General features: G+C 45.8%; 1 protein-coding gene across 3 annotated transcripts in view; it reads right to left on the bottom strand.

Moving 5' to 3' along the window:
* Positions 1 to 27,500, bottom strand: part of LOC143283738 (dipeptidyl peptidase 4-like) — a 343,939-nt gene that overhangs the window by 128,053 nt on the left and 188,386 nt on the right. Inside the window, exon 1 of one of the 3 annotated variants that reach the window (XM_076590095.1) lies at positions 13,813 to 13,995. The exons of the other annotated variants lie outside the window; for them this stretch is intronic. Within the exon in view, the coding sequence (XP_076446210.1) occupies positions 13,813 to 13,821 (9 nt within the window). The 5' untranslated portion in view covers positions 13,822 to 13,995. Of the gene's footprint in view, positions 1 to 13,812; positions 13,996 to 27,500 lie in introns of those variants that run through there. 3 annotated transcript variants of the gene reach the window in all.

The following is a 27,500-nucleotide window of genomic DNA, read 5'->3' on the forward strand; positions in this document are numbered from 1 at the left end:
CTAATTCCCACCAAGCTTTCAAGCCGCCAGATCGTGCTGTGCCTTTTTATTTTTTTTTATAAACTGTCCGGCTGCTGAGTACAGTTGCTATTGTGTGTTGTTGTTGCTGTTGTTCCTCCGCGCCTCTCCTCCGCCACCACTCCCATCCATCACTGCCTGCCTCACTTCCTGTCTGCCTGCCTGCCACCGGCTCCCATTACAGGCATCACCACCCCTCTGTTCACCATGAGATCGATCGTTTATCGATACAGATGAAAAGAACACTAATCGCCTAGCTGTATATCTCCCTCCTCGAGTCTCTCTCTCTCTCTCTTTTTCCTAAGGGGACTGGGTGGGCAGGGTGGGGTGCGGGGGGGGGGGGGGGGGGAGTCGTGTAAAGGAATATCATGGCTTACCCCTCTTTGTTCTTCCCCTCCACCCCACCCCACATCTCTCACGCATCTTTGGGGTTGTCTGGGGATAGCTGCATGTAGTGTATGGCAACGTGAAGGTTATCTTTTATGGACGCGGGTGGGGAGGGAGAAGTGTGGTGGTGGGGAGGGGCATCGATAGAGTTGTGGACCCGGCAAAAGAAGAGGATTCTCTGAGATCGCCAAAGAATTAAAAACAAAACAAACAAACAAAAAACGTAACAAAAGTAGTAGTAGCAGTAATAGTACAGGTAGTAGTAGCGGTGGTGGTAATAATAACAACAACACTAATAAAGTGTGTGTAGTCGCTTTCGCATCTACACCTCACTGCTGTTTGGTGCGCAGACCCATGGTAGATAAAAACAGCCGAATAACGATTTCCTGTTGGTATCAATCCAGACACGTGCTATCCTGTAGTTCCAGTCTCTCTCTCTCTCTCTCTCTGTGTGTGTGTGTGTGTGTGTGTGTCTGTCTGCCTTTGTGGTCAAAACGAATGTTACTGCACTTGTTTTACTTACTCGATTTCTTGTTACAGAACTGACTCTTCACTTATTGTACCGGCCTCGTTGCACAGCGACACAGCTTTTCTGTCTCCACACTGAGCCGTCCTTCTCTCTCTATCTTTCCCTGTCCTTCAGTCAATTTTGCTTTGCTATGTCATGAGCTGAGATGGCCCTGCGGTCGGCTTGACAATCAATATTTTTGTCTGTCTGTCACACACGCTGTGACACACACACACACACACACAGAGTTTACGAACACACCCACCACCACCACCACTGCCACAGTTGACTGATATAGTTTACATAACCGAATGAGTGGGAGAATTCGTCTTGTTCTGTGTTCGCAGGCTGCAGAAACTCCCACGTTCACACACAATTGTATCGAGCGGGCTTTTTTTAAATAATTTTTTTACGTGTATAACCTTAAAAAAACACAAAAAACAACAACAAAAAAAAACAACAAAAAACCCCCAACCTTTTCACGCAGGCAACCGTCTGAACTTTATGTACAGGGGTGGATGAAAGGTGGTGGTGACAAGAGGATTAGAACGGGGTTAGTATGGAGTTAGTTGTGAAAGTGGATTTTGTCCTGTCAGGACTTTGGGAATACACACACATACATAAATCACCCCCCCCCCCCCCCAAAAAAAAAAAGACCCCCCCCCAAAAAAAAAAAAACAACAACAACAAAGGATGAACTGTAGAGTCTAGGTTTAATCAGAGTACCTTTGGCTACCCTACCCCCCTCGGGAAGGGAAGGAGAGAGGGGTAGTAGTGGGGGCGAAAACAGCGCGAGAGTTATCGATTTTGTCTCGGCGTTTGTTTGGACACCTATACCACCACCACAGGCATCATCGCTGCTGGCTGTCTGACCGGTCTCAGTGCCTCCACACTATACTGTAGGTGGTGAGTGGGTGAGAGAACCCCGGACCTGTGTGGCTAGTTAGCTGCTGTTAGTAGTGATGTATAGACTTCTATCTGTGCAAATCACTGTTCTCATAGTCATAGACTACAGTGATTATCATAGCTGGGAGCTGGCTACGCTGAAGGGTGATCAGTACATTACAGATATATATATATATATCATGATAATGTTTTCCATCGGGGCTAAGTATCGTTGCCGGCACAAAAAACGCTGGTGAATTGGATTCATCGGTGAAGGAAGACACCAATATTAAACATACGCACAAACACATAACACACAGACACACACACACACACACACACACACAGAGAGAGAGAGAGAGAGAGAGAGAGAGAGAGAGAGAGAGAGAGAGAGAGAGAGAGGGAGAACTCAGAACTCAAAACGTTTTTAATCAAGGATTAAGATTTTAGGCATCGCCTATTCTTCATATCTGTCCTTGCTCATCTACAAACTAGCACACACATAAACGAAGGGGAAAAAGTATTCATGCACAAGGGCATATATACAATATCAGACAGAGAGACAGACACAGAGAGAGAGAGAGAGAGAGAGAGAGAGAGAGACAGACAGACAGACAGAGACAGACAGAGACAGAGAGAGACAGAGATACAGACACTCAAAGACAGATTCGCAGAACAAGCGAAGAAACGTATAACAAAGTGAACAAACACACCTAGCCAATCCCCTTGCCTGTGTATTCCCCACCCCACCCCTAAGAGCACCCACGGCTCCCCCCTAGCCCCCAAAAAGTAGTAGTAAAAAGAAAAAAAAAAGGTAGAAAAGTGTACGCGACCCAGACTCGCTTATTGTGTTGTGGGCGACTTGGCTAATGGCTACAAATTGGCAAATCGATTTTCCTTCTTAAGCACTGCTTCTTTAGTGTCTTCCAAAAATTCATTTCTCTCTCCTTCTCCCTCTTTCTCTCTCTCTCTCTCAAACACACACGCTGTGACACACACACACAAACACAGAGCGCAGTCGGAACATGTAAGGCACCACAGGATCGTCCAGGGGAGAAGGCGGAGGGAGGAGGGACAGAGGGAAGTGGCTGTCATCTCTCAAAGCGATACGCACAAGCTCCGTCCCTTACCACCCACCACCACTCGTGTCCCCCCATCCCCCACCCCAGGGCCTCCCTCCCTGATGGGAAGAACGAACACAACGGCATCCCTCGGACTTCGACCCTGACTGCGCAGCTGTCGAACGCAAAGAAGAAGAAGAAGAAGAACGAACACAACAAAATCAAGTTAGATGACGACGATCAAGGTTTGACGTCTGTTCCAGTGTTCCATTCGTCCCGCGTTAAAAAAAGGAACAAGTGCCAGGAATGTTGGGCGGTATGGAAACGATTCTTCTGGTGGGGGGGGGGAGGGGGAAACGATCAAGAAAATGAGAGGCATTGACGTTCTGTCGTTTTATCTGTCTATCTGTCTCTCTCTCAGAACCCCCATCTCTCTCACTGCCTGTCTTTGTCTCTCAGCACCCCCCCCCCCCCTCCGCCCCCAGGCCCCCACCCTCCACCTCCCCTCCCTTTTCCTGAGTGCCTCAGAAAGTCTTGTCTCTTTTTCTCTCTTTACCCCTCCAACCATCCTCTATCTCTCCATCCCCGCCACCCCCCTCTCTCTCTCTCTCATTCAGAACCCCCCTCTCTCTCACTGCCTATCTTCGTCTCTCAGAACCCCCCTCCCCCCCATCCCCTGCCCCCCACCTCCACTCCCTTTGCCTGTTTGAGTGCCTCAGTCTTCTGTCTCTTTTTCTCTCTTTACCCCTCCAACCATCCTCTATCTCTCCACCCTCTCTCTCTCTCAGAACCCCCAACTCTCTCATTGCCTATCTTCGTCTCTCAGCCCCCCACGCCCCCAATCTCCCCTCCCTTTGCCTGTTTGAGTGCCTTAGTCTTCTGTCTCTTTTTCTCTCTTTACCCCTCCAGCCATCCTCTATCTCTCCATCCCCGCCATCCCCCCCCCTCTCTCTCTCATTCAGAATCCCCAACTCTCTCACTGCCTATCTTCGTCTCTCAGCCCCCCACCCCCCCGCCCCCTCCCTTTGGCTGTTTGAGTGCCTCAGTCTTCTGTCTCTTTTTCTCTCTTTACCCCTCCAACCATCCTCTATCTCTCCACCCTCTCTCTCTCTCTCAGAACCCCCAACTCTCTCACTGCCTATCTTCTTCTGTCAGCCCCCCCCCCACCTCCACTCCCTTTGCCTGTTTGAGTGCCTCAGTCTTCTGTCTCTTTCAGTTTCTCTCTTTACCCCTCCAACCATCCTCTCTCTCTCTCAGAACCCCCAACTCTCTCACTGCCTATCTTCGTCTCTCAGCCCCCCCACGCCCCCAATCTCCCCTCCCTTTGCCTATTTGAGTGCCTCAGTCTTCTGTCTCTTTTTGTCTCTTTATCCCTCCAACCGTCCTCTATCTCTCCATCCCCGCCACCCCCCCCCCCCCTCTCTCTCTCATTCAGAATCCCCAACTCTCTCACTGCCTATCTCAGCCCCCCACCCCCACCCCCCGCCCCCTCCCTTTGCCTGTATGAGTGCCTCTGTCTTCTGTTTCTTTTTTTTTTTCTCTCCGTTTACCCCTCCAACCATCCTCTATCTCTCCACCCGCCCTACTCTCTCTTTCAGAACCCCCAACTCTCTCACTGCCTATCTTCGTCTCTCAGCCCCCCTCTCTTCCCCTCCCTTTGCCTGTTTGAGTGCCTCTGTCTTCTCTCTCTTTTTCCCCTCTTTACCCCTCCAACTGAACCATCCTCTTATCTCGTTCTCCACCCAGCACCACCTCTCTCTCTCTTTTTTTTTTTTTTCCATCTTTCTGGCACGTCAGGACGGGCACCCATGCCATCACAGCTGGGTCAAAACAGTAAAGAACTGATTGCACGCCCCCTTACCTACATAAAACGGGAGTTTGTTACATCACTCGCTTTATCTGTCTGTCCGTCCGCGCATCCCCCCCCCCCCTCCGACCCCCTTCCCCCGACCTCCTGTCTGTCTATCCACACGCCCACGACCCTCAACGAATCAAGCTCCGATCTGACATTCTGGCCTCTGTTCCGACGTCTTTACTTAGTCAGAGACAGCGCCCGGTGTATCGCGTGGAAATGACTGACCCCCAGTCCAAGTCAACGGCCCAGAAACACTCGCTCCCACTGAAGTCACTTCAGGGCAGGCCAATCTATTTTCTCCACCCACTCCCCCGTATCATCTGCAACCCCACTCCCCCCCCCACCCCCGCCCCCCACCTGCCCCCCATTGGAAAATTAAATTTTTCACTTTCTAAATATATGGCGTGTTGTCTGTCACACGCATTTTTTTGAAAATGAAGATAAATATTGGGGGCAGAACTAGAATGACTGTCCAACCCCCATGAAAAAAAAAAATAAAAAAATCCAAGGGTGTTATCTGGGGGGTTAGTAGTCTTGCGCTTTTTAACTAAGTTGATGAACTTTTAATTTCATGGGCGTGCTAATAAATTTGTCGCTTTCCAACGAACTCTCGTCCATCTGAGTCTATCTTTCAGTTCACACCGATCATGCGCGCAAGAACGCACGCACGCACGCGCACGCACGCGCTCGCACGCACACACACACACACACTCAGCAGGCACACTCACGCACTAACCCGGCGCGCGTACACTTACACATGCACAGTAGTAAAGGATTTTCATGTAATGAGTCCGTGGGAAATGAGAACTGCGACAAGAACAAGAGAGATAACTCGTAACAAGGTTTCGACACAGCTAAGTCACTCGAGTTCACTCCCTTCGGCATTTCGCGTTGTTCTCTCTCTCTCTCTCTCGAGTCCGAACACGCTTACCCAAACTTGAGCAAGTGCGCGTTCGCTCCGTCAAAGACAAGACAAGACAAGACAAGACAAGACAATAGTTTATTTGCTCTCTCCCTGCTCTCCTCTCCCTCAAACACATGCACGCGCGCATATACACATCCACATACACCGGCACGCTCGCGCGCTTAACGTAAGGTCCAGCGACACCGACACACATCTGAATTAAGTGAAATGCAAAAGACTGAAGCAGAGAGAGAGAGAGAGAGAGAGAGAGAGAGAGAGAGAGAGAGAGTATGTGTGTGTGATAAGAGAGAAAGAGAGAACACTGAACACTGAAATGTTTAATGTCATTAGCTGTAAAGCTCTAGTGACGAAGTAGGTACTAATCAGAACAAAATGGGAGGAGAGAGAGAGAGAGAGAGAGAGAGAGAGAGAGAGAGAGAGAGAGAGAGAGAGAGAGAGAGAGAGAGAGAGAGAGAGAGAGAGAGAGGGCAAACATATACAGACAAACATACATACAGTTTTCGTGTGTCGTGCTGGGTGTAATTACATTCTCCCGCATCTCCCCGTCACCACTCGCCAACTCGCGCATCTCTCTCCCTCTCTTCCTTCAAGTTCCCCCACCTCTCCATTCCCACACCCTCTCTGACCCTCGTCCAACTGTTTTCAGTGCTGGTCCTTGTAATACAAGACTTACAAACATTCAGAACAACAACAAGAATGATAAAATAATATCATCATCACCATCATCATCATAACAATTATGATAATAAGATAGCAATAATTAGCAATTATTACAAACATAATAATAATGAAAGGTATGCAAACATAATTTAAAACAACAACAACTGCTGTGTAAACTCGCCATATTTGTGACGATATACATGTTTTTTTTTCCACATCATATCAGCTTTTCAGTCTCCACTAATAACCCCCCCCCAAACCCTGTTCTCTAACTGTCTAATGGGGGTGAGTGTTAACACTAACAGTAGCTGCAGCAGTCAATATCTCAGGCATGCTTTCAATGGGACGGATAAAAGAGACCTTGATATATACACACAATTACAGACAACACAGGCGATTACGCTTCGGTGTGTGGAAAGGGGTAGGTGGGGAGGGGGAAGGGAGAAGCAGAGAGAGTGTGTGTGTGTTGGGGGGGGGGGGGGGGGGGGGGGGGGGAGGATTGTGGGAGGGGGACCGAGGGAGGGGGGGGAAGCCGCGGTCGGAGGCCGGGCTGGGTGGGTTGGGGTTCGTCAGGGACAGACCGGCTTTGATGTCTGACGCCCACAGCAACTTCGCTGCTCTCTTTGAACACACTTATCTCTCTAACCCCCTCTCTCTTTCCTCTCTCTCTCTCTCTCAACACCTTTTAAGCGTCTTTCGCCACCGTGTCTTGTTTCTTTCGCAGTGAGAAAGAATCCCAAACAAAAGCTGCCGTTCCCAGGAAACACTGAAGGTAAACACAAAAACGTCAGTGTGCGCACACCGACCCGCCCGCCGGCCGCACACTCACGCACACGCCATTGCCCTTTACACTTTCTTGGAGAATGTGGATGTATGTACCTCTGCGCTTCCGTCATTATCATTTGCCTTTCGCTTATTTTTCTAACGTCTACGCTATGCGATCCACGGTCAGACACGGCAGAGAATCGTTACTTTCCAACATACAACGTGAATCCTGTATACCTCCATTCGTACCAGTCAGTTTGTAGATTTTATTTAAAGACACGACCCCCATCACACACACACACACACACACACACACAGCGTTTATGCACCTTATAAATGGCTGAGAAAAAAATCCCCTACTTGATCCTTTCATTTCCCTTTACTCTATTCGCTGATCACGCTTTATTTCACCACGTCGCGTCTGAACCAGAGCAGAAAAAGCATTTCAAGGACCCCCCCCCCCCCTTCTCTCGCCATCCCCCCCCCCCCTCTCTCTCTCTCTCTCTGTCCGCTCCTTTTCCTTTTCCCTTTCTTTCAAAGACATGCAACATTCAAGAAAGAGTGCATGGAAGTTGCGTTCTTCAAAGACAAGAGCTAAAATTCAGTCCTGAGTTCCGTTGTCAAAACAGGAAGTGCAGGTGAGAAGTTTTGAGGGAGGGGGAGGGGCGGGGGGGGGGAGGGGGGGGGGGTGGGAGTGGGGGGGGGGGGGGGGGGGGGGGTGAGGAAGGGGGAGGGGGGCTGCAAGGGGTAAAGCAGTGAACGGATGGTGGAAGGGTGTCTGGTGGGTATTCAGAGGTTGGCTCCAAGTAGAACTTGGCCATTGGCCGAGAAAAGAGAGAACTTGTCTTTTTTTTCTTCTTTCTTGGCAGTGGTATCAGCGCAGTGAAAAGACAATAAAAACCAACAAAACATAACGAAAACAAAAACAAAAGTTGTGTCTTTTCCAATCTCCTTCCGGCTGCCGGGGAAACAGGTGGGTTGTTGCCCCTTTTTGTCAACACCTCGCACGCGGCTGTCTGGTCTAGTCTAGTCTGTCTGTGTGTGTGTTTTTGAAAAGAGAAATAATACTGCGGTTGTGGCGGTATCAAAAGGAAAAGTGTGGCAACACGTCGGGCGTGTGTGTTTGATAAACACCATCAGTCTGATCACGGGGGCCGGCGAATCATCATCATCATCATCATCATCATCAGTGCTGATGCAGCGTGAATAAAGCGACGGGACGATCGATCACAGCTACCACTGTGTTTTGTTTTGTTTTCACTCACGTGCGTCAGCCAAAAAAAAAGAAGAGTCTGTGTGTGTGATCATCCTGTTTGTCAGTGTGTGTGTGTGTGTGTGTGTGTGTGTGTGTGTGTGTGTGTGTGTGTTCGTGCGTGTGTGTTCGTGTCTGTGTGTGCTTGTGTGTGTGTATCAGCTATCAGTGGTAAACGTGGTAACGTTGGCACTCACTCATTTGCCGAGAATGGCGGTGGAGATATCAAACCTGACGAGATTGTTGACACAGGTACAACCTTTTCCCAACTATCCTCATCATAAAAAAAAAACAAAAACAAAAAACAACAACACCCAGATGCAAACGTCAAAGGTCAAGTTCGTAACATGACATGATAATGCAAATAATGATGGGGCATGATAGAAGCGCTTGTGTCTTGGAGCCAATTTTCGTAAAACTTGATACAGTGACTGGCTATACAGAAAACGTGAACCATTGAAACGGTTCAAGGTCAAAGGCCAAGGTTACCGCTTACCATAACTGAGACAAAATTCATCAACACAGTAGAGATTGGATTAAGCAAGGAACAATCACAGGTCTTTCGGATAACTAAAACCACCTTTTTAGGGTCAAGGACACAGTTCCAAGGTCAATTTAAGGTGATAACTTGACATTATGGAAAAGCTGATGAAGCATCATTGATCTTTGATTCAGCGTTCAACAAACTTGGAACTGTAATGAGTCATAGTGACAGCATAATCCTATCTGTACTGCAAGACCAAATGTCAAATCCCTCTTTCTCCATCTGTCTCCCTCCCTCCCTACATCACTCCCTCCCTCTCCTCTCTCTCCCTCTCAGTCACGAATGCCCCTCTCTCTTCTGTTTCTCTTTATATTATTCTCTCTCTCTCTCTCTCTCCCTCCCTCCTTCCATCCTCTCCCCTCTCTCCCTATCTATGTCTTTCACTATCTCTCTTTCCTTCCGACCCAAACCATCTCTTTTTAAATAAATCGACTGACAGTTAATGAAAAAGTAAAAAATTGAAACAAAAGAACAAACATTTGTTGAAAAAAAAAAGAAAAAAGAAAAGAAAAGCACAGTGATCAGTAGAAATCACCGGTTTCATGGAAATCACCGGATTGTAGTAATCATTCATGGCAAAAGTCAGTTTGAAAGATTAGTTGATAGGACGACCGTGAAGACTGGATGTTGATGACAGCAGAATGTCCGGGTGTGTGTGTGTGTGTGTGTGTGTGTGTGTGTGTGTGTGTGTGTGTGTGTGTGTGTGTGTGTGAGTGTGTGTGTGTGTGTGTGTTTGTGACGGTGTGTGTGTGTGTGTGTGTGTGTGTGTGTGTGTGTGTGTGTGTGTGTTTGTGACGGTGTGTGTGTGTGTGTGTGTGTGTGTGTTTGTGACGGTGTGTGTGTGTGTGTGTGTGTGTGTGTGTGTGCGTGTGTGTGTGTGTGTGTGTTTGTGACGGTGTGTGTGTGACGGTGTGTGTGTGTGTGTGTGTGTTTGTGACGGTGTGAGTGTGTGTGTGTGTGTGTGTGTGTGTGTGTGTGTGAGTGAATGAGTGAGTGAGTGAGTGTGTGTGTGTGTGTGTGTGACGGTGTGTGTGTGAGTGTGTGTGTGTGTGTGTGTGTGTGTGTGTGTGACGGTGTGTGTGTGTGTGTGTGTGTGTGTGTGTGTGTGAGTGAGATGGGGGTCGTTGGAGAGTAGCAATGCCCAATCATCGTGTCTTAAAAAAAAAAAAAAATCTACAAACTGACTGGTACGAACAGAGCATTTTGACTCGACTAGCCTGCCGGGGAGGAAGTGAACAGGATTCACGCTGTGTTGAAAAGTAACGATTCTCTGTCTGACACGAACGCACATCGTAGACGACAGAAAAAATAAGCCAAGGCAAATGATGATACAGCAGAGGCACACATCCACATTCTTCAAGAAAGAGCCACCATCCCCCCACCCCCCCACCCCCCTCCATACCTCTTCCAAGACAAACCCCATATTTTCTTTCTTTCTTTCTTTCTTTCCTCCTCCTCCTTCTTCTAAGCAGTACTCGTGAGGAATAGCTGGGGATATTACCGTGTGCATTGTTTGATTATCAAACACCAAATGGTACGCCAGTTTCTATGAATGTGGCCAGGCTGTCCATAAATAAATCACGAATAAAATATGTACCTTGAGATCAGCATCAACACACGATATACACAACTTGAACAACACGGCATGACACAAAAGGGTGAGAGAGAGATACCGGGGAAGGGTGATTTCTTCATCACACAGGCCATGGCTACCAGTTTCAGTTTCAGTTTCAGTTGCTCAAGGAGGCGTCACTGCGTTCGGACAAACCATATACGCTACACCACATCTGCCAAGCAGATGCCTGACCAGCAGCGTAACCCAACGCGCTTAGTCAGGCCTTGAGAAAATAAAAAACAAAAAAACCAAAAAAAAACCAACAACAACAAAAACAAACAAAAACGGGGGAATAAATAATAGATAAGCTTACATAAATAAATAAATAAATGAATAATAATTATAATATAGAAAAAGGTAGTAGTAATAATAATAGTAATACTAATAAAATGATTAAAAAAAAATTAAATAAATAAATAAGACAACAATGGTGATAAATAAGCGAATAAATGTAAAACATGAAGACACACATTCACACACACACCCAAACATGCACAACAGAAATGCACCAAACATGCAGTTTCATGGCTACCAATCAAGGGATAAGTGAACAGTTCACACACACACACACACACACACACACACACACACACACACACACACACACAAAACAAAGCCACATGAAGTTTGAAGAACTAGATATTATCATGATTGAAACGAAAACAATAAATCTTCATTAGAAGAAACAAAGTTTATATATATATATATATATATATATATATATATATATATAGAGAGAGAGAGAGAGAGAGAGAGAGAGAGAGAGAGAGAGAGAGAGAGAGAGAGAGAGAGAGAGAGAGAGAGAGAGAGAGAGAGAGAGAGAGAGAGAGAGAGAGAATAAAATTAAATCCAGGCCCAGATGTTTTTGTATTATCATAATGGAATGGAGCTCACACACACACACACACACACAAAGCTGGGTTAATTCTTTAACCTTTAAAACTGTATAATTGTGTTTGGACAGGGTAGTGGTTTAAAAAGCTCTCATTTGCTCAAGTTGGTCCTAAGTACCTCCAAAGTAGCTCCATTCCATTATGATAATACAAAGACATCTGGGCCTGGATTTAATAAAAAATTTAATCTATAATCGCATAACTTGCTTCATCCAGTGAGCCCAACAAGTCATGGTGTGGTGTCCAGTTTTAAAAAAAACTTGGGATTGACCAAGATTACACACACACACACACATATATATATATGTATATATATATATACATATATAATGTCGTATCAAGCAAGTCTGAATGTATGCATTCACGAACACACTTTTAGCGTGCATGATATATATATATATATATATATATATATATAGAGAGAGAGAGAGAGAGAGAGAGAGAGAGAGAGAGAAAGAGACAGAGAGAAAGACAGAGAGAGAGAGAGAATACATGCTCGCACCTCATAATGTCGTATCAAGCAAGTCTGAATGTATGCATTCACGAACACACTTTTAGCGTGCGTGCGGGCGCGCCTGTGTTTGTTGTGTAAGGGGGTGTTGGGGTGTGGGGGTGGGGGGTTATACGGTGGGGGAGGGCCAGGGGGAAATGGGGATGGTCGCTTCATTTATGATAAACCCAAATTATTTAGTCCATTCAAAATATTTCAGACAAGCCTGGAAACATGGTGATTTTATTTATGCACTTATTCATCTATTTATTCGTCTATTTTATTAACGGACAAGTTAGATGTGAAAGATCTAAGGAAAAAATCAAAAACAAACGGACAAAACAGAACCACTGTCCATCCTTAGAACACACACAGATAAAAATTTTGTTCGTTTTTAAACAACAAAAGGCATGCTGAAGCCCCCCCCCTCCCCCGACCCCCCACACACAAAAAAAGAGAGAAAGAAGAAAGAAAAAATAAAAATAAAAGAGAAACGGTGCTCCTTAACACGCATGCGACTGTAGTAGAAAAAAAGAAGAGTTAAATGTTTTTGGGTTTTTTTTTAACACACCCAGATTACGTGTTCCTTACTGTTGATTATCATTGATTATTACGAACATTTAGATACAATATTCACGTCACAACTGGACGCGCAACCCCCCAAAAAAACAACAACAAAAAAAAACCCCCCCCCAAAAAAAACCAACAAAAACCCCCAAAAACACCCCCCCCCCAACCCGTACCCTCTCCTTCTCCCCCACCCCCCGAACAACAAACAAACAATAAACAAAACAAACAATCCCACACGTGAAAAGTAAAGAAAGAACAAAAGAAATACAGACCGAATTACAGCCAGCCAGCCAGAAAGACAAGAGAGAAAGAAAGAAAGAAAGACAACTAGTCAAGAAGAACTGAATGTGCACCCTGCGCGCGAAGCAATTTAAATCAAGACCAGTGGCAAGCCGTCACAAACTGTTAGAATAAAGAACACTGCCGTCTCCCCCCCCCCCCCCACCCCCCCTCCCCCACTTCTCTCTTTTCTGATCTTCCCACACAGCGTCCCCCCCCCTCCCCCCCATCTCTCTCTCTCTCCCTCAATGATTTTTCTTTCAAGGAAAGAGCTTTGTTTTGTTTCGATATTTGCTTTCACCATTTTCATTCGTTTATTCTAATGTTTTGTAGTGAAAGTGTATATATATATATATATATTCCTTGTGACCCCGGTACACTTTGTAATAAAGGCATATTCTATTCTATTCTATATTGACGCATTCACCCATGTCATAAAGACCTCATGGCCAATGACATCAAAGTGTCAACGCGTCTCTCACTCTCTCTTCCTTCCTCTCTCCTTCCTTCGTCTTTCTCTCCTTTCTCTCTGTCTCTTCTAATCCTAGTCCCCTCCTCGTATACCTCCCTCCCACCTGTGCGTAGTAGGTACGTGCGTGCGTGCGTGCGTATGTGTGCGTGCGTACGTGCTTGCGTGTGTATGTGAGTGCGTGCGTGCGTTCATGCGTATGTGTCTGTCTGTCTGTCTGTATGCACACACACACACACACACACACACACACAAGGCCAATATAAAACACTGGAGCAAGAACTTAATATATGTCACGTATCAACCTTCATAACGAACAGATCAAACCATTGTTATCATGACTATCATATTTCCGACATTTCGTGACATCATGCATTAGGAACTGGATAGACAGCGACATCCAACCAGTGCTGAACTGATCAGTTTTCATGTTATACTTTGCCCTGTGTCTTTTAGACCTTAAAACCAGTTAACGTTTCATGACAATAAACCAATTTTCTATTCTTCACACACACACACACACAAACACACGCGCGCGCAAGCACACACACACACGCACACAAACACACTCATTCACACACACACTCTCTCTCTCTCTCTCTCTCTCCCCACCCAACACACACATGGCTCACTAACCGTGCTCATTCTTCACTCTTGGCCGCGACGCTGGTGACAGGATGCTGTTAAAGTCTTTCACTGCACTGACGATTTCTCTCTCTCTCTCTCTCGATGTAATGACAGATTCACATGAACCTCAGCCAGCTCGCTTCAGTTACCGTGAAACAAATTATCAACCAGAGTCCATAAAAAAACAGAGCTCCGGTAAAAGCTATGACTCGCCCTGCCTTTGCTTCTTACGGAAAGTAGGATTTTTGTTTGTTTGTGGTTGTTGGTTTTTTTTTTTTGTTTTAATGAAGGAGGCCGCTGAGACAAAGTCAAATTGATATGAACACACTGGTAGTGCTTCCTGTATTCCTGTCGACAGGCGAGAGGTTTCACCAATGATACTGAAACACTTGAAAATCAACACCAACCATTCTTTCTACTTGTCTTTTCCACATGTGACCGGTAAGTTCTTACACCAGCTGTTTGTTTTTTTTCCCTACATATCTCTGTCAGTAGAGGTACTTTTACCTGTGGCGCAAATCAAATTCAAACTGGTTCATACAAGTATGCAAGTCTTTCCGCTTGTGTTTTCTACAAGTAAATAAGAATAAGATCAAACAGGGACAAAATGAAATAATAATCACTAGCAGTTTTGTTTTTGTTCACTCACTTCGGAGACAAATTCAACTTTTACAATGTCATTCCTTCGTACTCAACCTTTCCACCAGAACTTGAGAGGCTTAACTCGCATACGATACGGGCCTAAAATCCATGTTGGCGTTTGCAGTTGTATCCATCAGCCAGTTTCCACAGGAAACATCGAACATTTGCTCACCTTCAGCACAAAATTAATTCCTAGACAGTGCCAACGGATCACTCGAGACTGAGGAGCTTTATACACATATGAATGGAAGCATAATCCACGTCAGACCTAGCGGTTGTTTTTACTGGCTCTTTCCATAGAAGACAGCTTCAGGGAACAACATAGAGACAAAATGTCAGCGCCAGCTGTTCTGTTAACCCGTTTTTTCTGAAAAAACCCCCAACCCAACCCACAAAAACAAACAAATAAATAAACAAACAAAAAACCTTCGCGTATGATGTTGAGACAATTACGTGTCAGTTAAAGAAGCTCTTTCTTGCAGCCGACGTCGGCACGCACGCAAACATCAATCAATGGCAAGCCTCCCACCAACTGAAGACAGAACTCAAGTTTTACAACCAGGCGAAACGTTTTTGTGCTCAAATTAGATAATGGGGTTACTGACACTTTACTGAAACTTTCCTGACCTGGTTTCACCCGCGTAAAAAAACAAACAAAATAACAACAGGTTTCGGGGTATTTCAGTCGCATGAGTCAAAGACCAGAAACTCAACACTTTTGCAAATCGTTTTTGATACAGGAATAACTATCAAGGATACACTCAAATGATAATTTCAACATTGAATTTTATGGAAAGGTTATAAAAACGAATCCTACATAATTATCCGATTCACATTAAAAAAAAAAAAAAAAAAAAAAAAAAATCGAGACTTGCAATACAGGATGGAAATTCAGGCCTTGCCACAGTAAATCATGCAATTCATCCTCATTCAGATTCAGAGCTTTCGTGACCAGCGCTGCGGGAATAATGCACCGAATGCCGAACTGACGATGACAAAGAGGTTAAGACTGTTCGCCACAGCCCGGAAAACAGCCATCACAACTACTTTTTTTGTTTACAAAAAAAAAAATTATCGAAAAAAAAATCTTATACTGACAGCTTCTCATCTACTTTTTAGTATTACATTAGTTTGCTCATTTAATTCTCTCTTTATCGCCGTACACAAACGACCAAACGCCTGCATGAATTTGTGGTTGAGCGTTGTTAAGATAAAGCGCGATTGTGGTAAACACACACACACAAAAAACGGAAAAAAAGAAAAAAAAAAGAAAAAAAAAAGAAAAAGAAAAAAAGGCGCAAACAAGAGGGTTAAAGGCGAAAGAAAGATCTGGTATGCACCACTCAATCACTGCAGCGCTACGACCACTACTCCACAGAGACAAGCAGAGTCAGGCCAGTACCACTGAGCATCGGCAGCGCGGATGAGAGGAGAAGTGCGTGGCCGCGTCAGCAGCAGCATCAGCATCAGGTGGCAGGCAGGACACAGACAGACAGACAGACAACGGGGTGCAGGGTAGGGGGTGGGGGATGGGTGGGTGTGAGTGTGCGGGACGGAGGGTGTGTGTGGGAGGGGGAGGGGCGGTGGTGGTGGTGGTGGGGGGGGGGGGGTTGAGAGGGGGGAACAGCCACAGGCAAAGGCTAAGCGACAACATGGTTCAATCACCTGACCACTGTATAGCCACAGTATTGCTTTGACTGTCTGTCTATCTTTTTTTTAAACACGTGATCACGTATGTGAAACAGCGGGCGTGAATACACATGTGAATACACATGCGCGCTTATCCCAAATACACACACACACACACACATACTAACCCACCCCCTCCCACACACACACACGCACACGCATGCACACACGCATACGCGCTAAACCACCTGTCACCTTACGATCAACATGATACATTTACAAATGCACGAGTGTGCGCACGCGCAACAAACATACACATTCACGCTCACCACCTGTTCTCTCATCAACACAAAACACACACACATACCACCCAAACGTCCCCCAACCTCCGCTTCCCCATTCCGTTTCACCCCCCACCCCCCACACACATTTCCCTGTTAACACGTCCAACTCCCCTGAGTACCACAGTGATGGTGTGAACTTCAACACACACACACACACACACACGCACACGCACACACACACAACCTACCCCACCTCAACCCCACCAAAACGCTACCCCCCACTCTTTAAGTTTCACCCCCACACACGTTTCCCAGCCCGACCACACGTCCCTCTCCGCAGAGCCGCATCAAAGTGATGGCGCCAGTGAACTCAACAAACCACGACCACCACTACACTGAGCGCTGCACGGATGGTGCACACTACGCGGGACACGTGCAAGCAGCAAGTTGTGCACGGACACGATGGACAAACAGTCGGGAACGGCGACGGATTGGCCGGTGGTGCACACACGGACATTACAATACAAGGTCTGGGGAAACACAGGCCGGCAACACGCACGCACGCACGCACACACACGGATCACCAGACACCATACAACGTTCAATACCCGTTCTGACCCCAAACCAAACCCCACTATACAGTTCTGGTGAGCGCTGTCACGCTTTTTTCTTTCTTTCTTTCCTCTTTTGTTTGGTTACTTGCCCGCTTGCTTGTTTTTAATTGTTATTCCGCCACTTGGGTGACACGAGGTGGCGTCAGCAGTCAGGAAGTGAGCAGGAAGAGGCGGAGGGTGCGCCGTTGCGTGTGTGTGTGTATGTGTGTGCAAGCGAACGAGCGTGTGCCATGTGTGTGTGTCGTTCAATCATGAGTGCGTGCGTGTATGTGTATGAGTCTGTGGTGTTCAGGGGACAGGGAAGGTGGTGTGTGCACGCAGGGAAATTGGGGAGGGTGGGGTGTGGTAGGGATGTACGGGGGGTGGGAGAGGGAGAGATGGACAGTTGGGTGTTTGAAGTATGACAGTGCCGGTCAGTTCAGCACCAGGCCATCATCATTTGGATGAAAGCAGCTGCTGTGCAAGTGCACAAGTTCTCAGATTCCTCTCTGTGACTGACTGGGTTGTTGGACAGAGAGAGGGGTCAATGTCCTGTGGGACTTCAATGTGCTTTTCACTGTTTGCACACACACACACACACACACCCTTCTCTCCACCACCTATAATACAGAATACACAACACACACGCATGATCTACTACCCCTTACCACGCACTACACTGACCACACAACACTGACTCACTTCCGACCCCTTCCCCCGAAACCCCATCCACCCCCACTCACCTCAGCATCATGACAGCCTGAACTCAACAAACCACGACCACAGAGTAAGCACGTACGGCACACACACACACACACACAGCTGTCAGACACCCAAGACCACCACGTTCCTCTGTACTGACCTCGAAGAAACCACTGTGTGTGTTGGCACACAACCAAACATAAAAAAAAACAAAACAAACCCCCCCCCAGAACTATCACTGATTTTCTTTTTATCATTATATATTTTTTTAAATCATTGCTTGTTTGATTCAATCCTATTTCTGCCACTTTGGTAATCCGAGGTGGTATCAGCACTGTAAGGGAAAGGTGAAGGGAGAGAGAGAGGGAGAGAGAGGGACAGAGCGAGTGAGGGAGAGAGAGAGATGGAGAGAGAGAGACAGAGAGAGGAACAGAGAGAGAGTGAGAAGGAGAGAGAGGGGGAGAGAGGGAGGGAGAGACAGGGAGAGAGAGAGAGGGGGGAGACAGAGAGAGAGAGAGAGAGAGATGGGGAGAGAGACAGGAGAGAGAGGGGGGAGACAGAGACAGAGAGAGGGAGAGAGATGGGGAGAGAGAGAGAGAGAGAGAGAGAGAGAGAGAGAGAGAAAACGAAGTTTTTTTTGTTGTTTTTTTAATTGAGGGAAGTGGAATATGTGTGCTGTTTTTCATCCAGCCCTCGGGGCAAAGAGAAAGTGAAAACAATGTATTAAAATGTTCAGAGAGAGAGAGAGAGAGAGAGAGAGAGAGTGCTGATTCATCCACAATTGTGATTTTAGACTGAAAATTGTAAAAGTGTGTGTGTGAGTGAGAGTGTGTGTGTGTGTGTGTGTGTGTGTGTGTGTGTGTGTGTGTGTGTGCGCGCGCGCGCGCGATTACGTGTGCTCGCGTATGTGTGTGTATGAATGTGTGTGAGTGTGTGCTTGCGTGCGCGTGCGTACGTGTGATGGCAGTGTATGGACAGGTGGAGAGATGTTGGCAGAGATGCGGATTGTGAGGTCGAGGTGGGGAGGGAGGGAGTGGGAGAGGTACGAAGGGGATGGTGGGGGACAGATGAACAGATTGCAGGAAATAATTTATGACATAGATCTGCGATCGGCTTCGCTTGCCACCACGATTTGGCCCTGTCGCTATGCGCGAGGCCACTTACACGTCTCTGATTTCATTGTGGCTGACTGGCTTGTCACTGACGGACAGAGACAGAGATTTGTAAGATGTACAGATATATTTCTCGTTTTTTCCCCACACACACACAGGGAGAGAGAGGGGTGGTTCACTGTTCTGTCATCTGTGTCAAGCTGATTTTTTTTTTAAAAACTATAATATTATTTGTTAGTTGTCATTGTACAACGTTTCCTTGTTGATGTTGCAACATTCTGAAACTGTAATGAGGTTCGAAGCGTTTGCACACGCACGCACGTACACACGCACACACACACACAGTCATACACACACACAAACACACACAAACACACACTTTCACCCGCCCTTCAAATAGTTTTGATGATGGTCGTATTAGTTGAGACTTTTCCTTCGACATTGTTTCCTCCTGTAAGACTGTTTCTTGGAAGACAGCACGCCGCAGCTTGATGGATGAAAATGGCTTTTCACTGCCCTTGAAAAATACAAAGGACACACACGCACACGCACCCACACACACATTTACTGACTGAGTAAACCTCTCAGTACAAACAAAGACGCTGGCGCCAACAAAGAGTCTGTTTCGAGAATGCTCCGACAGACCCCAGTAAATACACACACACACACACACACACACACACGTGTTAAAAAAACGCAGTTCTCTGTACACAAAGGATGTAAAACTCATCAAATGCAGCGTGTGCACCAGTGCATCACACTGCAATAGTTATTCTGAAAATACGGTAATGAATTTTCCGCATGCCCTGAACGAGTTTGCTTTTACCCCCCCCCCCCCCCCCCCCCCCCCTTAACACAGGTGCTGAGTTAGAGAAAAAGCCTCCTTCCGATTTGATTTCTTGAGCAACGGTTCGCCAGACTTCTCAGGAAAATGACAACGGAAACAAAAGATAAATAAATGATATCATTATGACATGAAAAACAATCAAGAACGGTAGAGAGAGAGAGGGAGCCTGTGTGTGTTGGGGTGGGGTGGGGCTGGGGGTGATCATGTGCAAATGATGATTCCAAACACACATGTATATATATATATATATATATATATATATATATATATATATATATATATATATATATATACTCAATTCATGATTTATGAATAGCGTGGTTAAACATGTGTAAATATCAATATTATTTTTTGGTAAACAGCACGCTTAAACAGACCAGGACAGAGAGAGCAAGAAAGAGGGAGAGAGAGAGAGAGAGAGGGCTATGAGAGAGAATGAGAGAGAGAGAGAGAGAGGGTGAAAGACAGAGAGAGAGAGAGAGAGAGAGAGAGAGAGAGAGAGACAGAGAGAGACAGAGGGTGAAAGATAGACAGACAGACAGATAGACACACACACACACACATACAGAGAGAGAGAGAGAGAAAAGACAGAGAGAACATGTGAACATTGAAAAGTCTCACCTACCCCTAACACGAATAACCTAAAAAAAAAAAAAAAAAAAAGCCTCTCAAACCATAATTCTCGACCAACTTCCATGTCCAACAACCCTCTTCCCGATTTGAGCCTCTTCACACCATCACCATGCTCGCCACCCCCCCCCCCCCCCCTCCGCCCCATTCAAACTCCTACCCCTTCCCTTACCTTACCCCCCCACCCACCCCCTAACACCCTCCCACTTCCCCCTCATCCTATTCTGGGGCGTCTGTCAGTCGACACATGCCCCACCCTCATCGATCAGTCTCGTGGCATCGATACCCTTGTCTCCCAACTGTTGCGCCGTTCTTTTGGTGATGGTGCGTGCCTGGCGCCAAAGCTGCCAGTGCTGCATGTCTAACAGATTGTCCATCTGAATATAATATTATATACAAGGGGACTTAAAAAAAAAAATCCAGAATGTTAGGAAGGTGCGCGCGCGCGCGCGAGGTGGGGTGGGGGAGGATGGTGATGACAAAGGGGGTGGGGGGGGGGGGTAGGGGTGGTTGGGGGGGGGGTTATATAGACAAATGTATTCTCTGATCTAAATATAGAGGGGGGAGGGGAAAGAGGTGGGCAGTGGTGCCAGTGTACCCGAGTCAGAAACTGAGAACGCCGAGTATGGTACTGAGTACCATACGAGGGAGATGACCGAAGGGGAAGAATTGAGGAATGGATGCATAAACATACACTGAAAAAAGAAAGAAAGAAAGAAAGAAAAAAGAAAAAAAAGGGAATCAAAGAGTGAAACATGGGGAGCGGAGGGGGGGGGGGGGGGGGGGGAGGGGGAGCTAGAGGGGTAAGGTGACAGCAACAGTGAACACATTAAACTAATATGGAGTTGGAGAGAGAGATAGAGAGACAGACAGACAGACAGACAGAGACAGAGACAAAGAGCTCGTATGTGGAAAAGGCACCACGAAATAATAAAAGCCAGAACATGACAACCCAAGTTCTCGAGCAACAGACCTCAACGAACAAGCAATCCCAGCGCTCGTGCCCTGCCCCCTCCATTATTCATCCCCACTCCTCTCTGCCCTTCCCAACTTACACATACACACACGCACGTACACATAGAGGTCTCCACCCTCTCCCTCGTATATATATATATCTATATATATATATATCTATATATCTATCTATCTATATATATATATATATATATGACCCTCTGAAACGCTGTTTTCCTTACCACACGACTCCCTTTCGGCGCCTGTCAGTCGGCACATTCTCATCTGTCTGTAACACGACATCAATGAATGCTAAGTTCCTCGACTGCACAGCCATTCAGCTATTGCAAATTGTCGTCCAACTTCGATCATAAGTTTGTGACCACTTCCTCTGAAATTAATCTGTGGTTGTGCGTATGCAATGGGGAGCTGATAAAATAAATGCGTTTGTCTCGTTTGAAGCCAGTCTGTATAGTTTATGGAAAACAAGTATTTGTCACATGATTCTTAACCTTCACGCTGCGAAACGAATGCTGTTATCTTGAAGAGCAATCGAATATAAATCTCTGCCATCAATGCCAGCAAGTGAAAACTTCCGTATCCCAAACAATCAGCTTGTTTCGGTGCAGACAAACAACTAAACAGTTCCCCCATCGTTAAAAACACTTTTAAAATATGTCTCAAAAGATTCTAATAAATAAAAAAAAAAGTAGGGCGGAAAGGAAGACTGGAACCCTTGGTTAACTGATTCCCTGAAAGGGACAGAGCCAATTGTTTTTTTTTTGCCTGATGCCACTGCTATCCAGACCCCCACAGTGGACTGACACATATATCTCGGCAATGTTCGTCTTGTACTTCTTGTACACAGCGCATTTCGCTGGATGCTAAAAACGCCTAAATTCATCTTCCGCTCCCGCAGGCTTGCACAGCACCACGTGCGAAGGTCACGTTCACACGCAATTTCGAAAACTGCATGCATGCAGAGAAGCTGTTTCGGCCACGTTTACGTTTCAAAGGCACGAACTGACCTTTCCGTGGTTGCGCTCCACATCTGCCCCATCTTAAAAGGTTTTAGACCCTTTGAGAATAATATGTTCGGAGATCCCATTTCATTCAAAAAACAAATGAATGATATTCCATTCATAATTCCCAATAAACTGATTGTGCCTTTGCCTCACTTCCCTCCTCCTCTTTCCACCATGTTCTAAGTTTCTTCATATATCTGGCAAACTGTTTCATATTATGCTGTTAATTCATCATATATATGGCATGAAATAAAACTGTTTCGAGTGAATCAACGAAGATCTCGAGACTGCGAGAAAGGTCGAGCACAGAATCAAAAACTGGAAAGACGATGAAAGCTGAAGAAGAATAGTTTTCAGTAGAATATTTCACATCAACAATGAGAAGCATGCTGAAAAATTGGAGTCCATAAAGTAATTTTCTTTAATTCTGCTGAACACTGACATTCATTCTAAATATTCATCTTTGATCCCACCATCCTCCTACCCGGATTCCTCCAACTCACCATTCACCCCCTCCTCTTCTCATACCTTTTAAACGATAACCTTCAACTGTGAAAATTAATACTTTTACAAAACATTTTCAATCACCAGTATGTGTTATGGGACATTAAACAAAATCCAACTCCATTTAAACAGAAGAAAAACGAGAACAATAATCTCAAGATAGAAAGAAAGAAGTAAGGAAGAACACAGCAAAAAAAAAGATCGAATACAAAATAACTTAAAACACGAATTCAGGTGAGGGTAAAACTAAGCCTTGCAGCGTATTCCTGGATCCACATCCTGAGCAGATCGGGATGGAATAAGCTGCGCTGAAGGGAAAGAGGATATCCCAGTATGCGGACAGTTCTGAAGGACTAATTGAAGGTGGTGGTAATGGCAGTTGTGATCGACGGAAGCGTGAGATGTGTTGAGATTACTAGTATTCTGCATCGATTTATTCATAGCATGCACACACGTCCCGCGCTCGCGCGAGCACGAGCACACACAAACACATACACACCCCAACAAGCAGTCAGAGAGAGACAGTGTTTGGATGTCAATGGTCATGGAGTATGCTGAAGACTGGTCCCTACAAAATTTTAAAACAACAACAAAAACACACGATCAGATCCGATGTGGAGGAGAATTTCCCTATTTCTATCATCAAACAACGGCATCAGTTCCTGCCAGGACAAAAGCTTACAGCAGCCTTGTTCACAGTGCGTTCTACTGGATGCTGAAACCGCTTAAATTCATCTTCCGCTCCAGCAGGCTTGCGCTGTATCACATGAAAAGGTCACGTTCACACACAATTACGCAAACTGCAGCCGTCAGGCACGCACCGAAGCTGTTTTCAGGCTTGTCTCGTTTTTACGGCACGTGCTGACCTTACGAAGTTGGGTTCCAGACTTATCTTGCCCCACATGTTATCAGTTCCCCCGGGGAAAATTTCAGATACATCTACGAAAACCTCAATCTTTGATCGATCTTTATGTAAACTGACCGCATCTGCTCATCTCCCTCAACACTGTTCTCCCAAACCAATACTCGATTCTCGTCATTCTTCCATGTGTATTTTGTGGGTACAGTGTTTGTTAATATCATCTGACAATAAATGGCAGTTGTACTGCAATGCACTGAATACATGTAACTCCAGCCATCTTCGGCTATGACAGGCTATCAACAGTCCCGCTTAGGATTGCATATCACACCTCGAAGATAGCGATCAATGAAAAGATCTTCAATGTGCCCTCAACCGCTGATCGTTATCCGTTTTTTTTGGGGGTGGGGGTGTTCAGACTCGCAAAAGCCATCAAGAACTCGTGTAATAACGGAAACCAGAAACCCCAAGAAAGAAGGAAAGAAAGAAAGAAAGAAAGAAGAAGGAAGAAAGAAAAAGAAGACAGGATATACGGAAGGACAGAAGGAGCGTGGAATTAAAGGAAGGAGGATGAAAAGAAAGAAAGGAAAGGAAAATTTTGAATACACTGGAATCAGTCAGAACGCATGAAGGGGGTGCAGTTCTTGGGGTATAACCGCTTGATCCAATTTTAACCCGAGAAGGTCGGGGAGGAAGGAAAAACTGAGTGGGTGGGAGTGCGGTGACAGTAAGGACGTCCCACAACAGGGACTGTTCCCGAGACTAAGTGGATGTAGTGGAAGAGGTGGTGGTGGCGGTGGTGATGGTCGATGGCGTCATGAGAGATGTTGGACAATTCTGGTCTGCTGCATCAGCTTCTACACAGCATGCATTAGGACAGCGTATTGCTTAGCGACTGACTGTCTCTCTGTGAACAACAGATGGCCTGCCTCTCTGCTGGAACAGTTTTAGATTTAACACTGCGGCATTTTGAAGTCAGTGTTAAAATCACACACATGCACCCGCGTACAGGTATGCCAGCACGCGCTTGCGCGCAAACACACACACACTCCCTCTCTCCTCTCGCTCACGCACACACACAGACACACGTTGGCGCGTTGGGTTATGCTGCCAGTTAGTCATATGTCGAGCAGATGTGGTGTAGCGTATGTGGATTGGTCCGAATGCAGTGACACCTCCTTGAGAAACTGAGACTGCGAGACTGAGACTCACTCTCCCACGCACACACACACACACACTTTTGTAAAATCGTGTACAGGAATTTCTGAGGACGATCGCATTACTGTGAATCAGGAACGTCCTTACGTTTTCCTCTCCTTTTGCCAAATGTTTTCCTACCATATCGCCAATTAACTGTAAAAAGATGGCTGAAACGAGGAAAACACCAGGCAGTAAAACTGACAAAAAATAAATTACCCGTATCTTTTGGAACGTTTTGGAAATGAAGTCAACTAAACGACCAACTTACGAATAAACGAACAATCAAACACACCATACACACGCACACATACACGCGCACAGAATCACCCATGCACGCAAACACACACGCACGGACGCACACAAACATCCTAAAATAGGTTTCATTTAAAGCAGTCTTAAGTCACATACACCAAAGAGAGAGAGAGAGAGCGAGCGAGAGAGAGAGAGAGAGAGAGAGAGAGAGAGAGAGAGAGAGAGAGAGAGAGTGCGCGTGCGTGTTTGTATGTAAGTGTGTGTTACCCAAGCGTTCTCGGAATCAGACTAAAAATCTCTCTGTCGTCATCAACTCGTATTCCATGCCATACACTGAAGCCTGCAGGTTTGACCCACAAGCACCCTACACCCCACCCCACCTTCACCCCAACACGTGTCGTGGGTACAAGGAACCTGCACTTTAATCTCACTCCTCCCTCCCCGCTACCTCCCTCCAAGCCTCAGCGGAATACAAACGACAAAACAGTGAGCGGCAATTACCCAAACTTATGTGGCGTGTCCCTGGCCTCTCTCCTACCTTGCTCTGCCAACCATTAAGCCAAAAGGGAAAGAGCTGTCAAGGAAGGACCGTCTGGGAAGACTACCTTTCCAGCAATTTCTCCCCGGATCTCTTTCTCAATTTTCCCCAATTTTCGCAGAACCTCACCCCCCACCGGCGACCGAGAGCCTGATTTCCATATTCACCCGTTTTTTTTTCTCCTGTTTTTATTTCTTTCTCGACTTTTTTTTGGGAAGTGTGACTTCAACAAGCTTCGACATCCCTTGAAAAATTGTGCTCACGCTGTTCGGTCCTCCCCTCTCCTCTCTCTCTATCCCACCACATCAGTACTTTGAGCTAGCTCTCTCTCTCCTCTCTCTCACACAGAGATAATAACTGAGAGAGGCCGTCTTCCATATGACTTTCCTTTTCATCCTCATGTCATCGTACTCATCCATACTGAGCTTGTATCAGCAACGACTTTTACGCCAAACGCATACCACGAGCAACCATGTAAAGCACAAATGTCGGATGAAACAAAAAGCGTGCAAAAAGCAAAAAGAGTATACTGTGTATGGTTCCCCCACGCTACCAACTCCCCCACCCACCCCCTCTCTCACAACCAATACAACTCGCAGTCACCTACAGAAACTGATAAAGGAATGAATAAATTCTGCAACAGCCCGATAATTTGATAATCTGAAATCTCAATGACCAATCATGTTGCGAGTCAGAAGTGGGGATCAATAGCGAGCCACACGTGTATCACCTTCGCTCCTCTTTCACATATTACAAGTCCCTTGGGGACCACAGGCTAGACACATGACGATGCAGTTAAAAAGCGTCGGTGGTGATGTCCTAAAAACAGCAAAAACTGTAGCAGTCAGAATCTCTTTGAAACAAAGCTCAAGTGACACCGTCACAAACAAAGTGGTTTTATCTTTATCTCTTTTTTGTGTGTGGTTTAAACAATATTATTGTGTTAAACATTTCTTCTTTCATTTTTCCCCCTTCAATTGTAAGTTATCTTTTGTTAATATCATTCGGCATTTGTTGTCCACAAGGCCATCAACACTAACTGAATTAAACAAGTAGCAGACTCGTTCTTTCGTTAAGAACTGATAACCGTTATTAGGGACAATACAAACCAACTGCTTTCAAACTAGGTACCAGTCAAACAGTCAGTTAATTAATTCACTTTCTGATTTGTTTATTTTCTTTTCTTTTGTAGTTGTTGTTGAAAGTCCCCCTTTCATCATTCTCGACAATGGCATAACGTTCGCACAACAACTATGCTTTCACGAAAGAAGCTACGAAAAACTTCTTTCTCATGCGCTACTGATATCAGTGGATGCTTTTTTTTTTTTTAACTTCCTGGGCGGTACTGAATGATAGTTTATGCTTGACCAATCCATAAGGTTTCCTGATACACATGCAATCCCATGCAGCAACAACAACAACACACGCACGCACGCACGCACGCACGCACACACACACACACACACACACACACACACACACACACACACACAGTGGTGCGCACAATCTCTTACTGGAGGAGAGGAAGATGAAGGGAAGGAGAGAACGAAAGACAGAGATCAACAGAGAAAGAAACAGACAACGAGACACACACAGACGGACGGACACTTTTGACAAAGACAGAGATTGACATAGCGAAAGCAAACCAGCAGACAACACGTTTTCTGGCAGTTGTATCACTTTCTTGTAATTATTATATCTACACGCTATCAGATTAAGTATATTTGACTGAGTATGAATTTGTTCTTTTTTTTTTTCATGTGCACATGTCATACTTCTTATGTTATTACCACCGTAACTGCTGCTGCTGCTGCTACTACTACAACTACTATTGCTACGGCAACGACGACATCTATGACTATTTCTGCTTCCTTCAACAACTGCTTGTACCATAAGAAGGCAATCTGACAGGAAGACGTGCAGTTC

Source organism: Babylonia areolata, chromosome 1 (genome assembly GCF_041734735.1).
Source record: "Babylonia areolata isolate BAREFJ2019XMU chromosome 1, ASM4173473v1, whole genome shotgun sequence".
NCBI lineage: Eukaryota > Metazoa > Mollusca > Gastropoda > Neogastropoda > Buccinidae > Babylonia > Babylonia areolata.